Source organism: Lagenorhynchus albirostris, chromosome 1 (assembly GCF_949774975.1).
Source record: "Lagenorhynchus albirostris chromosome 1, mLagAlb1.1, whole genome shotgun sequence".
Taxonomy (NCBI): Eukaryota; Metazoa; Chordata; class Mammalia; order Artiodactyla; family Delphinidae; genus Lagenorhynchus; species Lagenorhynchus albirostris.
The window spans coordinates 169,008,842-169,023,711 of NC_083095.1; the positions used below are offsets into that span (position 1 = coordinate 169,008,842).

At 38.9% G+C, this 14,870-nt stretch overlaps 1 protein-coding gene across 2 annotated transcripts in view; it reads left to right on the plus strand.

Annotated features, from left to right (window-relative positions):
- Positions 1-14,870, plus strand: part of TAF3 (TATA-box binding protein associated factor 3) — a 154,082-nt gene that overhangs the window by 125,341 nt on the left and 13,871 nt on the right. For both annotated transcript variants that reach the window (XM_060160032.1, XM_060160041.1), the window contains exon 4: positions 1,700-1,782. In XM_060160032.1, the coding sequence (XP_060016015.1) occupies positions 1,700-1,782 (83 nt within the window). The remainder of the gene's footprint in view (positions 1-1,699; positions 1,783-14,870) is intronic.

The following is a 14,870-nucleotide window of genomic DNA, read 5'->3' on the forward strand; positions in this document are numbered from 1 at the left end:
GATGAAAATAATGAGTGGAACTGCGAAGTTGAAGATGCTACAAATAAGGAGGAAGTCTTTCGAAGACTGGAGGAGATGGACCCTAGTGTAATCGTGAATGCAGAGAAGTTTGTAGGGAATTGAAGAAATTCTGCTTAGTGGCCTCAGTATTTTGTCCTGTGGGGTTTGAAGGGCAAAAGAGGAAGGAACTCACGGGATGGGTCTTAAAAGCTGTAAATAATCGCTTCCGATTAATTTTAAAATATATCTTAAGCACTTATGTGTCAGACCCTATGATAGGCACTGGGAAATAGCAACAAACAGAACAGGCATGGTTTCTGCTCTTAACTAGTTTAGCTGGGAATCCAAATAAGCAGATAGTATTAAAGGCACAGATGAAATTGGAGTTTTGATGGCAGAAGTTTGTACAGTTTTAAATATTTTCTTTGGAATTACTCAGTGCCCTAAAGAATGATTTTAGATTGGTCCTGGACGAATGGTGAAATGACCGAGAGGCAGGGGAGTTGAGGGTGCTTGCAGGATAAGTGGTTCATTCAACAGACATTGGTTGAGTACCTCCTGCGTACCATGCACTGTTCAAGAGAATGATAGAAGTCATCGATCTTGATGTGACGGTGGGATTTAAAAAGAAAAAACAATTCAAGAAGGGGACAGGTAAAAACATATGAAAAAAAATGATAGATTTGATCAATGTGCAATATATTGATTATATGATATACTATACTGAGCACTACGTTATAAATTCCTTCCCCTTTAGAACCACTGCACTGTTCTGTTATGATTTAACTCTTGAGCTTGAAATATATAAATCAGTGGTTTGCACTAGTTGTCACAGTGACTAGCAGTGTCCTACTGGCATGTAGGGATGTTAAACATGTGGCCGTGCCTGGGACCACCAAGGAACCATCCCACCAAAAATGCTGGAAGACTCTGATGTAGATAATAATTCGAACTGCACATCTCTTGTTCATTTTGTTCATTCAAAATGTCAATTGTTCTATGTAGGATCTTCAAGCCAGAAATTGTGGAGAATCCCTTTCACACCATACTCAATTTGTGTATTCCCTTTCTGATTATTAGCTCAAATATTTGTGAGATCTTCAACTTATTCAGCAGTTATTGCCTTTGCCATAAATCCTTTCTAAATAAATATGTTTTGTCTTGTACAATATTTTAGATCATTTTTCTACTAGCCAAAAAATGGAACAGTTCAGTGCTGTAATTACACTTAGTGTGTTGGTTTTCTTTTATGACATTGTAAACATGAGATGAGTCTAATGTTTTTCAAGACCCATTAATAGATTCATTTTATCTTATAGTGAAGCTATGACTGCATTTTTTTCTGTTTTTGTTAAGTCTGGCAGTTACTTAAACGTTCCACTGAATGACCCAGGTAACAGTTTCTGTTTAAAAATTCTAACAATAAAATCCAAGAAATTAGTCAAAACTAAGAAAATGCAGAAATAACTCCCATATTTACTAGTGTTTAAAGTTTATGGAATTTTCCATGTTGCCTGGTAGCCTTCAGTTGTTGGGAAACGAAAACAAAATAGCCCAGTTTATCTTTACATCTAGCATTTTAGGCACATTTGAAACTTAAAGGCTTATCAAGTTTGTGGAGATGAGGAAGTAGGAGAAAAGGGAGGAGGTACTTTTGTTGAAAAAAAAGTATTTGACTCTAACGTAATATCTTCAACAGATAAAAGTGGAGCCAGTGGTCCCAGCCCCAAGCCCAGTGATCCCCAGATTGACTCTCCGAGTTGGAGCTGGCCAAGACAAAATGTAAGTACAGACATTTCCAGTTAGAGTGCAACAGATGGAACTTAACCTTCACTACTCTTTCCTAGTGGACTTAATTCTGTAGACCTTTTCCCAGTGTGAATATATAGTAGGGTCAAGCTGTATTTTGAAAAGTCTTCATTTTCAAATTTTTATTGGTTTCTTCCTCAGAGTTAATGCTTATTGCTTTATTCAACATATAGGATCCTTTGTATTTTGGGGGGGTTTTTTCTGGCACTTTTGTAAAGACTAGCACAGGACATTGTTTCTGCATAGTTTGTAAGGCTCTGGTTATCTGAAAAATAAGAAACTATGTATTGAATGGACTGACTACCATGTTACGCCCAGGTGGATGTAATGTTAAACCTTTTCAAGTGTGTGTTCTCTGTCACCAGGACAAAGAATGAAGATTCTTTTCTTGCTCAGATGGCACATGGTTTTATTCTGTGCATATAAAACGAGGATACTGCCAAAGGCTTGGTGAAACAGTATATAATAGTAACTGAAGTCTGAATTGTCTGCTCTTTTTTTTTTTTAAGAGAGAACTGGAAATGTAAACCCCATGTTTACTGTTTATTTTCTTAATTTTCATGGAATCATCACATCCACCCACCCTTCTTCAAAGTAAATTAGTTGGCTATGTTTCTTTTATTCATTTTGAGGGTATGAATTAAGGCCTACAGTGCTATTATATGATCCTAATAGGGTAATGAAGCATTGATTTTTTTTTTTGTAAATCATGTTGAAAATCATTCTTCTAAAAATCATATTATACATCATTTAAATGAATTTTACAAGCTCAAAGTACAAGTTTACAACCTTACTTTTTACCAGTAAGCCTGAAAATGGATTAGTTTACACTGCAAACAATCAAATATTATGTAGGAAATAGGCTTACAAGGCATTTAACTTTTATTCAATTTTTAGCCATAAAAATGAAAGTAGTAGCCATGAACTTATTTATTTAGTAGGTACAGTAGACAACAGGAAATTTGCTTTACATTCTCATGGTTTGTTCCATCTTAAAGTTTGTGTGTAGCGTGTATTTTATGCAGCCGCTGCTTCTGTTAGTTCTAAATGTAATACAACGAAAAATCCCAGCATTATTCTGATGAGAAATTTTAGTAACATCCTTCTCCCTCAACCATCAGAGGACAGAGGGCTAGTTAACAAAGAGACCCAACCAAAATAACTGTACCTACCATCTCCTTGGAAATCCTGTACTTGGGTTCACTACTGTAAAGGGAAGATGTTCTTATTTATCATTGGACAACTACTTTTCTCCTACCCATTCATATTTATTCCAGTTTTCTCATAACTCACCATTACTTCATCTTTCCTTTCACACAGAAGTTTGGCTTGCTTATTCCTTTAGAGAAATAAGGTTTGTAAAAAGGCACTGATAGTAATATTCATCTCATCTACCCTTAAGCGTCTTTCAGTTATTCTGTCGAGTAATTTCTTTTCCTCTCGATAAATCACTCATATACCTAAGATATTGGAAGATGTGAGAAATAGATCCTATGACTCTGGAACAAAATGTTCAGTATTACGGAAATTATAGTACCCAGTACAATTCTAGACAAATTGTCCTTGAAAGTATAACTTTATGTAACATGTAAACTTTCTGACATTTAGGTAAATAACTCCCATATCATATGAATAGTCAATCACTTGACCAAAGTCAGACACGAGGAAATACTTATAATGAGCAAAGGAATAACTTAAGTGAAATATATTACATTTTAAACTTAAAAAGAGAGAGAAAAAGAGGCCCAAGTCACATAGCAATAGGATTTTATATAAAATATAAGTTAATGATAAGGGTTGGTTTTTTTTTTAACTTGTTTGTTTTCTGTTTTTTTGTTTTAAATCTAAATCAGGGGTCAGCAAACTATGGCTGTGGGCCAGTCCATCCCACTGTCTGTTTTTTATGACTCACAAGCCAAGAATGTTTGAAAAAAAATTAAAAGAAGGATAACATTTTATGAACATGAAAATTATATGAAATTAAAAATAATCTTTTATTGTCATAGCATAGGATACATGGCTTATTCCTTGGCAGTAATAATGGAAAAGAGATGGTAGATTTATATACATGTGCCTTTACTTAGTTTGTATACAGCCGAGGGCGTGTAATGATGCTCTTTTGAAGTGGAATTAATGAGCAGACTCGCATTCAAATGGAGGAGTTTGAATAGTCTATGGGGAGGGGTTGTCTACTGCTAAAGAACAGGCAGAGAATAGTCTTTTGAAACTACAGGAAAAAGAAAAAGCTTTACAGGGTTCAAATTTTACACTCTCGTTGGAAGATCTTTAAGACAATATTTAGTTTCTAAATCTTATAAAGAAATTATGCCTTTGACCCGTGATCCAGGAAGGTACTTTGAGGTTAGATTATTTCCTCTATTCTCTATTATTGTCCCTTGAAGCCAGACAGAGGGCCCTTGTTTTCCACTTCATTTAACGTGCCTGGAAACTGGATTCTAAAGGGTCTGTGGTCAGTCCAGTGCCTCCTTCTGATAGTGTTAAAACTCAGGGTGACTTTACAAGGACCTCAAATTCCTTCAGTAGGTCTCCCAGTAATGGGGACCCAGAGTTCCTTTTAGTCTGTATTGAAGATGAAACTAGAATACTAACCCTGAAGTTACAATCTCAACATCCGTAGTTTGTGGGGATGATATGAATGGGGAGAAACAATACATTCAAATAAATCATTAAATAACTGAGTCTGGCCCAACAGTCAAGTTTTGCCTTGATGCCGAGAAAGCAGGTAGGTTTCAGCTTGCCCGGGAGCAGCACCTGGAGCCATATTGATCAGGATATTGAGGTCTCACTGGACTTGGTGACAGAGAGTACAGTGCGTGTAATGCCCACTATGGGATGGGCAAGTGGCAGCACAGTCGCCATGTTATTTGTTATCCCAGTCTTACCATCCCTTTATTTTGAGCAAGTGTGGGAAAATTGGGCTAACTTTCGGCATTTGTTCATTTATTTATTTCTATGAAGGATATAAATAGAGCAGAGTAACGTGAGGAAGGAAGTACCTTAGTGTGGGACTGTTTAGATAGGATTGTTGGGAGAGACATGGCAGAACATTAAATGTGTGGTTATATTTATAAAGCTCAAAATTCTGTTAAAGGAGCTTCTCATTAAAAAAGATAACTTTAGGTATTGGTAAAGTATTAAGAAAAAAGGTCAAGGTTTGTAAAGATTTGGGGGTGAATAATGGTAGTGCTTAGGGGGTTAAGCGTTCTTTCCCCCTCACATTTCTCAAATGTATCTAATGCTGTCATCTCCCTGGCACTGGGGAGGCAGCTCTGTCCTTTTCTCCATCTGTTCCTTGGCTCTTCCGAGGGTGGAGTGGCTCTCCCGCCAGGGAGCTTTGGTCTGGTCGGTAGGGTTACTGTATTGGAGAAGTTGGGAACTGGTTCTGCTCTCAGGACACTGCTGCCCTTATTCAGTGAGCTCACCAGGGAGGGGATAATGAATTGGGCTCCTCCAAAAATCCAGTAAGGCTCAGTTATTGTTCCAGTTAGATACTGTATTTGATCAAGTGACACAGAATCATTTATGGTACCTTTCATGAAAACAATATCATTATCATTAATAATCCTAAATTTTCTTTTGGCTGAGAGGTCACAATAAGTATTCTCTTTCACAAGTTTAATCCTTTTCCCAAAATATGCAAATTATGCTGGGATATTTTTCAATGACCACTTTACTGCTGGAAATTACAGTTTTCTTTCTGCTAACATTTTATCACCACAGCTATGAGTATTATAATACTCATGGTATTATGTATTTCTTATAATTCAGGAAATTCTTTCATTAATCAAACCTCTTTTAACAGAGGTGCTGAAAATTGGACGCTTTTTTTTCTCATGTAAGTAATTCAGTTTTTTTATTGCAGTTTATAGAGTTTAGTTTATGCCTGGGAGGAGGCTTCTTAATACTTGTAATTTCTAAATTATATATGCTATAAAAATGGGAGCTAAAACTTTGCTCATTAATCTTGAAAAATAACGTTCAACCTTTAAAAATGTAAAATATGTACAGGTATTTGTTGTCTTTTTTGTGATCCAAACTTTTCTGATTAACTATTGTTGATAGGACAGCCAGAAATAGAGGGTACCATGGGCAATTACAAAAATAACTATTTAAAATATTTTTAAAGAAAGTAAGCGTTCTATATTTTTATGTAGCCACATTTCACTGAAAGACATATAATAGGTGAAATGTGTATAGTGGTGTTTTAGTGACAAGTTCTTTAGAAAAATAATAGCAAATGATTTTTATCTCACTTTTTACATTTCTTCTTACACTTAAAATGTCGTTTATTCATATGTAGACTTTTTTCCAGTCTAAACTAATTTAAGGGTGACTTAAAGAGAGAACATAAAGATACTAGAAAATACTAGGAAACCAAGGCCAAGGAGAGGAAAAAGAAGCAAATGACTGCACATCAAATATGATTATGGCTTCCTGGCAATAAGTGCAGAGTGAAATGCAGTTTTAAAAAGGAAGGTACCTCCTAGTTTCTCAGGAGAGACAGAGTTTTTGAAGACACTAAATTTGAAATTTTATTTCCATAAGGAACCAGATGGCAAGAACACCTTTTTTTTATTTGACTGTTTCTTACACCAACCCCTGATCCAAGGATGTAACATAGACGCACACTCAGTGAAGGTGCCTCTATAAGGAGTCTTCCCTTCCCTAGTTGAAACACTTTCTCTTTGTATTAGTCAGGACTGTTGGTTGCAAGTAGCAGAAACCCTAATCAAACTAGCTCAAAGAAATTGGCTTTAGGCAAAGTGGTAACAAGGCTTCAAAAAGTGTCATTAAGACTCTGTTCACTTTCTTTTTCTCTGTCTAACCTCTGTGTGGTGGCAAAGATGGTACAGATTGCTCTTGGCTGGTGTGGTTCTTAGTGCTCACAGGCTGAACTGCCCACCCTGCCTTTCACAGCATCTGCTGTGGGTTCCCATCTAGGAACCAGCCCCAGTGGGAGGGGGGAGAGCCCTGTTAGAAGGGGAAATGTTAGGTTCCAGAAGGAAAGAAGGACTCTCCTACCAGAATAAGGGATGAGGGGCAGGCAAAAACAATTGATATATTTTTATTTTATTTAGGGAAAGGCAATCAGATTCATATTTTTATAAAAGTATACTGAAGAGGCAGGGCAAGGAAGCTTATTGGTTAAAAAAAAAGATCCTTTAGAAATAAAGTTTAAGAACATTTCAGACCATCATCCTGTCAGATTTGGAAGGCCTTTTGTTCTTCTATTTTTAATTTGTTTCCCTACGGATAAAACTGTCTGCTTTGATTTTTTTAAAAAAAAGAGAGAGAGAGAGAGAAAGATTGAAAAGTGTTGATAGTTTTCTTTGTTTTGCCCTGGTTAACTTGCCACTGATACTGAAACATTTCATAGGTTATTTTGCCTATATTAGAAGCTAACTAACAAGAACAGTGACCCACCCCCCAAAAAAATAAATAAGAATAAAAATCTTGAGTGACTGTATTTAAAATTTATGGCAAATGACTTGTTTTTAATGCTAGTGAAAGATGGTAACATTACAAATGAAACTTCCTAGCAGCTGAACAATGAGAACACAAATTGTGGGTGGTATACATTATTCTTGCTAACTTTTATACTTATAAATTCAACAGACCCAAACCCATATATCTCAGTTATAATTCCAAGAGGAAGCAGGTGGTTAAATTTTTTCTTACTCGGGTCTTCAGCCCTTTTCTGATTTTTCCAGACTAGGATATCTTAACCTCCGTATATCACTCTCTCATTTTTACTGAGCTAAAGTTATGATGGAATCCCCAAGTTTAATTTCTTCCTCTGGAACATGATAGTTTGTTGATTAACACCAAAGATGCAGTGTATGCAAGAGAATAAAATAGTATGCTGTCAGAAAAACTGGCTTTAGGTTTTGGGAAATGTTTTTACTACCCAGTAAAACAACTGGAAAGATTATAATCAAAGCATTTCCATCTTACTTGTAAACAATTACAGCAGTCCTTACACGGATGCCACATTACAAGACTGGGGAAAATTTACTGGATTCCATTCTAATGCAATTAGAGCTAATTTTGTTCTTTAAATGAATAAAAGGTCAACTAGTAAATCTAGCTTATCTTGAGTCCAGACTTCAATAAATTGTTTTATTTAATTTGTTGTAAAAGATCTTATCCTTAATGGGTCTAGGTCTTATTAGTTCACTTAGGTTTTAAAATATTTATGACCACCTTTTTAGATATGATTTGAATGATAGTTGGAAAGTTTCTCCCTGCAGTGTTATCAAGGCCCAGGATCACTAATTGAGTGAATATAGGAAGGTACTTAAGATTTGTTATCTAGACAAAGCTGATGCGGACTTCCAGAATTTAAATGTTCTTCAACCTGTGACAGGCAGAGGTAATTTAGCTATATCATGGTAACCTTTTGGATACTATCTGACTATAATTTCCCCTAAAGATCAAACTACTCACACTTCTAGTGTTTAAAGAGAATGTATACCTACTGATGAGAACACTCTTACTATTACTGACAGCAACATAGAAAATTTAAATTCTTTGCATTCTGTTGTTCCCTGTCTTTTTAGGGGCTATAACATTAAAATACTTACATAGAAACTTTAGAGGCGTAGTGTGATGCTTCTTCCTTCCTGTTGCCACTCCAGCCTTTGTAGCTTGTGAGATGGAAATTTGTGTCACTGCCCGACCTCTGTGATTTAGAACAGGGGTCCCCAACCCCCAGGCCGCAGACCGGTACCAGTCCATGGCCTGTTAGGAGCTGGGCCACACAGCAGAAGGTGAGCGGCGGGCGAGTGAGTGAAGCCCCATCTGCCACCCCCTGTCGCTTGAACCAGCCCCCTCAACCTGCCCCCCACCCCCGTCTGTGGAAAAATTGTCTTCCACAAAACCAGTCCCTGGTGCCAAAAAGGTTGGGAACCGCTCATTTAGAATATTGCAGCCTTTTTCAAATGTGGCTGCCGTAGTCTGAACACATGGGTTGGGTTGAGGGACATGTCACCGTGGGGACTGACTAGCCGCGTTACCCCATTTGGATTTACTCTTCTGGGTTCCAGAGCTGCATCTGTCCTCATGGCTTGTCCTCCAGGGTCCAGCAAGGAGCCCAGCATCCCTCCTGATCTTCAGGACCAGCTCCTTCTCCATCCCTGCCTTTCCTGACCCCGCCCTCTTCCCCCCACCCCGGAAGTTCTTTCCCTTCCTTATCTCTTCTCCTCTGTATCTTTCTCTCCTTCCTTCTGGTATCTTCCCTTCAGCCTTGGGTTCTACCATCCTAAACCTTCCCACCTTCACCAGCCTCCCCCTCTAGATGAGGGAAAGGCCATGTAACTTCCTCTTTTCATTCTCGCTTCTCAAAGCATATTCCTTGTATGTACTTTGCTCCAATTTTTTTTTCCAGCTTTATTCCTAAACTCCCTATGCTCTGGTTTCTGCCCTGGAGACTTTCCTGAAGCTTCCCATTAAGATGATTAAATGCATCCCAAGGCGGTGCTGCAGGCCTGTGACTTCATCCTTCCTGCTTCTCAGATACCGTTGTTCCCACCAAGCCCTTTATGAAACTCTCTATTCCTTGGTACTCTCTATTCTTGGTACTACGTGCATCTGATTCTCTTTCTCCATCGTTGCTTCTATCTTTCTTTGATCACTTTTTCTTTCTCTTCTTGCCCTTGGCCTACTACTCCCTAAAGTTTCTTTTTCACTCTTTTCAAAATTAGGTGATGATGATTCCCAAATCTTTACTTCCAGCTCAGATTTCTCCCCAAAATGCAGACTAATCTGCCCAGTTACCTGTTAGAAAGTCTGGAAAGACCAGAGGCACCTCAAACATGGCCTTTCCAAATTGAACACACCATTATTTCCCCAACCTTGTACTCCTTATGCTTTTTATTTGTTGATGATGAGATCAGAGCCTCCATTTTCAAGCTGTCTTAGTTTCTAGAGTAACTTGAAATTAGACAAATACACTCTGGCTGGGAGAATTGGGAGATTTTATTTATGTCATATCACCAGATGGGATATCTGAAAATTAAGACATGAATGTCTCCCAGCTCCAAAAGTGTTGTTTTGAACAAAACTTAAGGAAAGAGAAAGACCCTTTCCTGTGAGGTCTCCTTTGAATGTCACCTGAACTCTTATACCTCCCAGTCACCATCTTCAAATTTGGGTCCTTCCTCCTTGTCTAGACTCAAGTAGTCATCAGCACCAGAGGAGGAAAGATGTTGATGCCTATTCACAGGCCTCTGGAACTGCCCCCGCCCCCCGCAACACCAGGCAAAGATGCCTTTGGCTTGGAAACACAAATGCCCTTAGCTACTGGGCTATTTTGCCTCCTAGAGAGAATAACTATTTTGCCTCCTAGAGAGAATAGCTATTTTGCCTCCTAGAGAGAATAACAGATTTTTCAGTTTTCCACTTTTCAAATCGAGTGCCCAGCGCCGATCACCCTACACCCATCTGAGCTCTAAGCTCTACCCTCTAACTGTAAAAGCTCCAGCATCACAGAAACCCAAGGCAGGGGGATACCTCCCTCCCTTACTCCCAACCCCTCACCCACCCAACAGCCAGCCAGTCCCCAGCCCCTCCCCGCCTTACCGACAATATTTGTCAATTCCTTACCCTCTTCTCCTTTCCTGCTGCCTCTCAGAACTGTTCTCCATACTTAGTCCCTCCAGAGCAATCTGTCCAGAACGCTTGTGCTTTATACGTTGTGGCGCTTCCAAACTGCTTGTGGTTTCCCATGCAGAACAGGATGCCTTGCATCTTCATTCCTTTTCTCAGGTTGTCCCATCTGCCTCAAATGCCTCCACCCCCCCTGCCTCTTCATGGGAGTCACTCGTATTCATCTTTTAAAACTGTCAGTTGTCATTAGGGAAAGTGATCACAGCCCACCTTCCCACCCCTACCCCAGGCTAGCCATCCTTCTGCCAAGTGCCCAGAATACACTGTTTTCATCCAAATTGTTCAACTTCGTATGCTTTATCGACCTACCTTTATGTGACTGTCTTCCCCCGTTTCTTGGAAATTGAGGGTGTGCCCCATTCACCTTGAACCCAGCCACCCAAGGGTAGGAGACGTAGTAGACGGGTGATAAATATTTGTTGAGATGGATTCACGGACTGAAACAGTCTCTCATCTGTTGAACCATAGCACTGATTTTCACTCTGTTTGAACAAGCTTTCATAGATTTGAAGTGGCATCAAAATAAAGTTTAATTGAGTTACTTTTCCAGAATGGCTGTAACATTAGGAATTGGTTTTATCAAGTAAAAACCCCTTAAGTGGGCCCGTGAGCCATGGCCGCTGAGCCTGCGCGTCCGGAGCCTGTGCTCCGCAACGGGAGAGGCCACAACAGTGAGAGGCCCGCGTACCGCAAAAAAAAAAAAAAACCCTTAAGAGGGCTGAAGGGGATAGAGGAAGCTTACTCTTAGCCCTGGAGTACAATGGGAAGGCTACGTTTGGTCTTGAAATCTTCTGTCAGAGATTGCTTCTCCTTCCTAAACTGTGACTCTTGGTATTCTGCCTAACTTTAGAGGTCCTTTGAATAATAAGAGGATGCTGAAAATAAGTTGCTTAAAGGAATTGGAAGATCCTACAGATGGAGTGACTAAGTTTCCAAATGTGTTTTATTAAATAATGTAAAGTTGGTCATTCTGTAGTCTATGTAAAAGGGAAATGTGGATTTTTTTAAAGACTTGCATTATCTATCTAGTAACAGATGCACCTCTCATATACTCTGGATAGATGAAAAATGACACCCCTCAATATGAATCTACTTTTCTTTGAATCTGGGAGTAGCTTTTCTCCCAGAGCACACTCACTGATTGCCCATCTTTGGCTCTCTATGCCGTATGTACTTAGGATTTTAATCAATTACTTCTGCTGCTTTAGTCCACAAATGTGAAAAAACATATATGTGTGTGTATACATCTCTGTATACATCACATGCTATAAGTATATATATATTTTTTTCATGCTATTTACTGAGGAAGATAAAAATTCATGTAAAGCATGGTGATTTTTGGTGAAGACACAGCAGCTATTATCAAATTTTAATATATTTTGAAGTAGTAGTGTTGGGTTTTCCAAGCATGACTTCAGTAATAACTGAATATTATAACACTACAGTGAGATACAAATCTTAATCACAATCCTGTTCATTTTTCAGGTTCACTGAATATCATCTTACTGCTTTTAATGTTTTCAAATAACTGGGATGTTATTTAATCCTAAAATGAATGAATGAATGAGTGAAGGTTTATCTTTTATGGTTAACTTGCAACTTTAGCATATGTTCATGTAAAAGCATCTCATCCTCCTCTGTAGACTCCAGGCTCAGAGAGTATTAAAAGTGAAGTTTCGGGGCTTCCCTGGTGGCGCAGTGGTTGAGAGTCCGCCTGCCGATGCAGGGGACACGGGTTCGTGCCCCGGTCCGGGAAGATACCACATGCCGCGGAGCGGCTGGGCCCGTGAGCCATGGCCGCTGAGCCTGTGCGTCCGGAGCCTGTGCTCCGCAACGGGAGAGGCCACAACAGTGAGAGGCCTGCGTACCGCAAAAAAAAAAAAAAAAAAAAAAGTGAAGTTTCATCAGTGTTGAATGTTCAGTTTCATTTGGTTTTGCTTTTTCCTACTAAATGTACCCTTTCTTTGCTGGAGAGAAGCAGAAGCTTTTCTAAAATCACAAAATCTTTTAGAAGTTCTGACTCCAGGGAATTTGGTTTTTGAAAAGAACCCTGACAGTGCTCTAGACAACACCCTCATGGTTTTACATTTTTTAAAAATTGTTTTGCATTTGAAAAATACTAATTTTGATTATATACATAGTAAAACTGTGTCGAAGGAGATACACTTGTGCAAATGGTAAATTTGAATCAGATGTTGGTTCTTCTCTCAGGAACGTAGATGTAAACAATCATAATAGAGGTAGAAAGTGTTCAAGTCTATAAGAGATACATCTCAGATGATACAGAAGTTCAAGGTGATTGCTTCCAGCAAGGAAGGATCAGAAAAGACTTGGGTGGAGCAGAGTCTGAGGAGGTCCAAAGTGCTGACCTCCTAAAGTCACCTGAAATAATTCTGTGTGTGTGGTTGTGTCACCAACAAGATATGCATTGAGGTTCCTTCCTTTCCATTTATTTTTGACTTGTAGGCAATTTTATAAATTTAATTTTCTGAATATGTAAGACATTTACTTGCCCCCAAAGTTGAAACTACGTAATATGTTCAGAGACGTCTTGCTTTCTGCCCTTTCCCTCTACCTTTATCCTCCTCGACCTATAGCTTACCATCTTTATTTCTTTTCTTAAATTATCCTTTTGTATATCTGTTTGCAAAAATGAAGAAGTATGCATTATTTATTATTTATCTAAGTATTCATGCCCTTCTAGGGTATTTTACAGATTTTGAACATTTGACAATAGAAGTCTAATCATTTGGGTATCTTCTTTGGAAATGAAGATTCTACAGTGGCTATATTTTCCTCTAATTACTTCATGCAATCTGTTTCATTTTTCAAATAGGTCATGCCTGAATTAAAAGACAAAATGTTTGCTACTTGGTATGTACTTGGGCTATGACAAGATAAGATGATGTAAATATTCAAGAGGCAAGCCATGAGCTTGAGGAATTAAATCCATTTACAGTTATGTGCTAATTATATGAATGCTGAAAGTCGAGCTGTGAGGATCAAGAAGAATAAGGATAATGATTGATTTGAAGAATCAACATAGCACTGATTCTCATAATTGTCTTTGTTATTTGTTCCTTTTGATCACATGTGAAATATGGAAATGACTGTGTTACACTTTGGCATTTTAAGTACCGATGCTCTAAAATATAATTTCTCCTAAATTCTGAATATTTGTTTATGTACCTAAATGCGATAAATTAAATACTTGGTATATTAATTTTATATTCCCACATATAACAAATGACCCCAAAACTTAGCAGCTAAAGCAATACACGTGCTACTTCCTAGTTTCCCGTGGGTCAGGAATTCAGGTGGTCCTGACTCCAGTCTCCGTCAGGCTGCTGCCCAGGGCTTCAGTCACTGGAAGGCCTCACCAGGGCTGGAGAATGCACTGCGGGCTCACACATGGCTGTTGGCAGGAGGCCTCAGTTACTGGTCACATGAGTCTCGTCCTAAGGCAGCTGCAGTGTCCTCATGACTTAGCTTCTGAGTTCCGCAGAGCAACTGATCCAAAAGAGAGCAAGGCAGAAGCTGCAGTGTCTCATGACCTAGCTCGGATGTCACACACAGTTGTTTTCATGATATCCTGTTAGCTGTCCAAGTCAGAGCCCACCCAGGCTGCGAGGACACTCCACCAGGGTGGGAGGAGGCTGCCTGACATGCTTGGGCTTAGTATTTCCGGGACTTTTACAAGAAAAGTAAGAGAGCAAAACTGTGATGTTTTAGATAACCACAGACACAATGATCCGGTTTTATAGTAATATATAGTGAAATCTTAGTTTACAATACAACATGGGAATCTGTTTCCTGTGTATCTCAAAAGGTGCATGGTATTTCTGAGATTGATCAAAGTTCTAAATCTGAAGAAGAAAATCAAGTTGTGGCTTGAATATGTGTGTGTGTGTGTGTGTGTGTGTGTGTGTGTGTACGTATATATATATTTTTTTAATCAAAGTGGGTTTTCTCCCAGACATCAAAGAACTTCCCTGTTGAGAAGTTTATATAACATTCATGGAGGTGCTTACAGTAGTCTTTACCTATGGCATCATTTTGTCACCATTTAAAAATGGCTGTTGGCTTTTGAGGCAAGTAAGTGAGCCACGTGAGGGAACTTTTGAACTTTGTGCAGCTCAGTAGCCAGTCATACGGACTTTGATAACTTTGATGGCCGGCTTCACAGTGTTTGCACACAATCGCTGACTAATGAGGATCATTAAACTCCCCATGTAGACGTATCCAAATGGTGTTTGCCTCTAACCTCCGAGCCTCTGTGTGGCTGGAGAGGTGAGGACGGGCCCTTTGTTGACTTGTCAAGCTGTTGAGTTTGCATTACAGGCCAGGCAGCGCATGACCCACTCTATTTATTT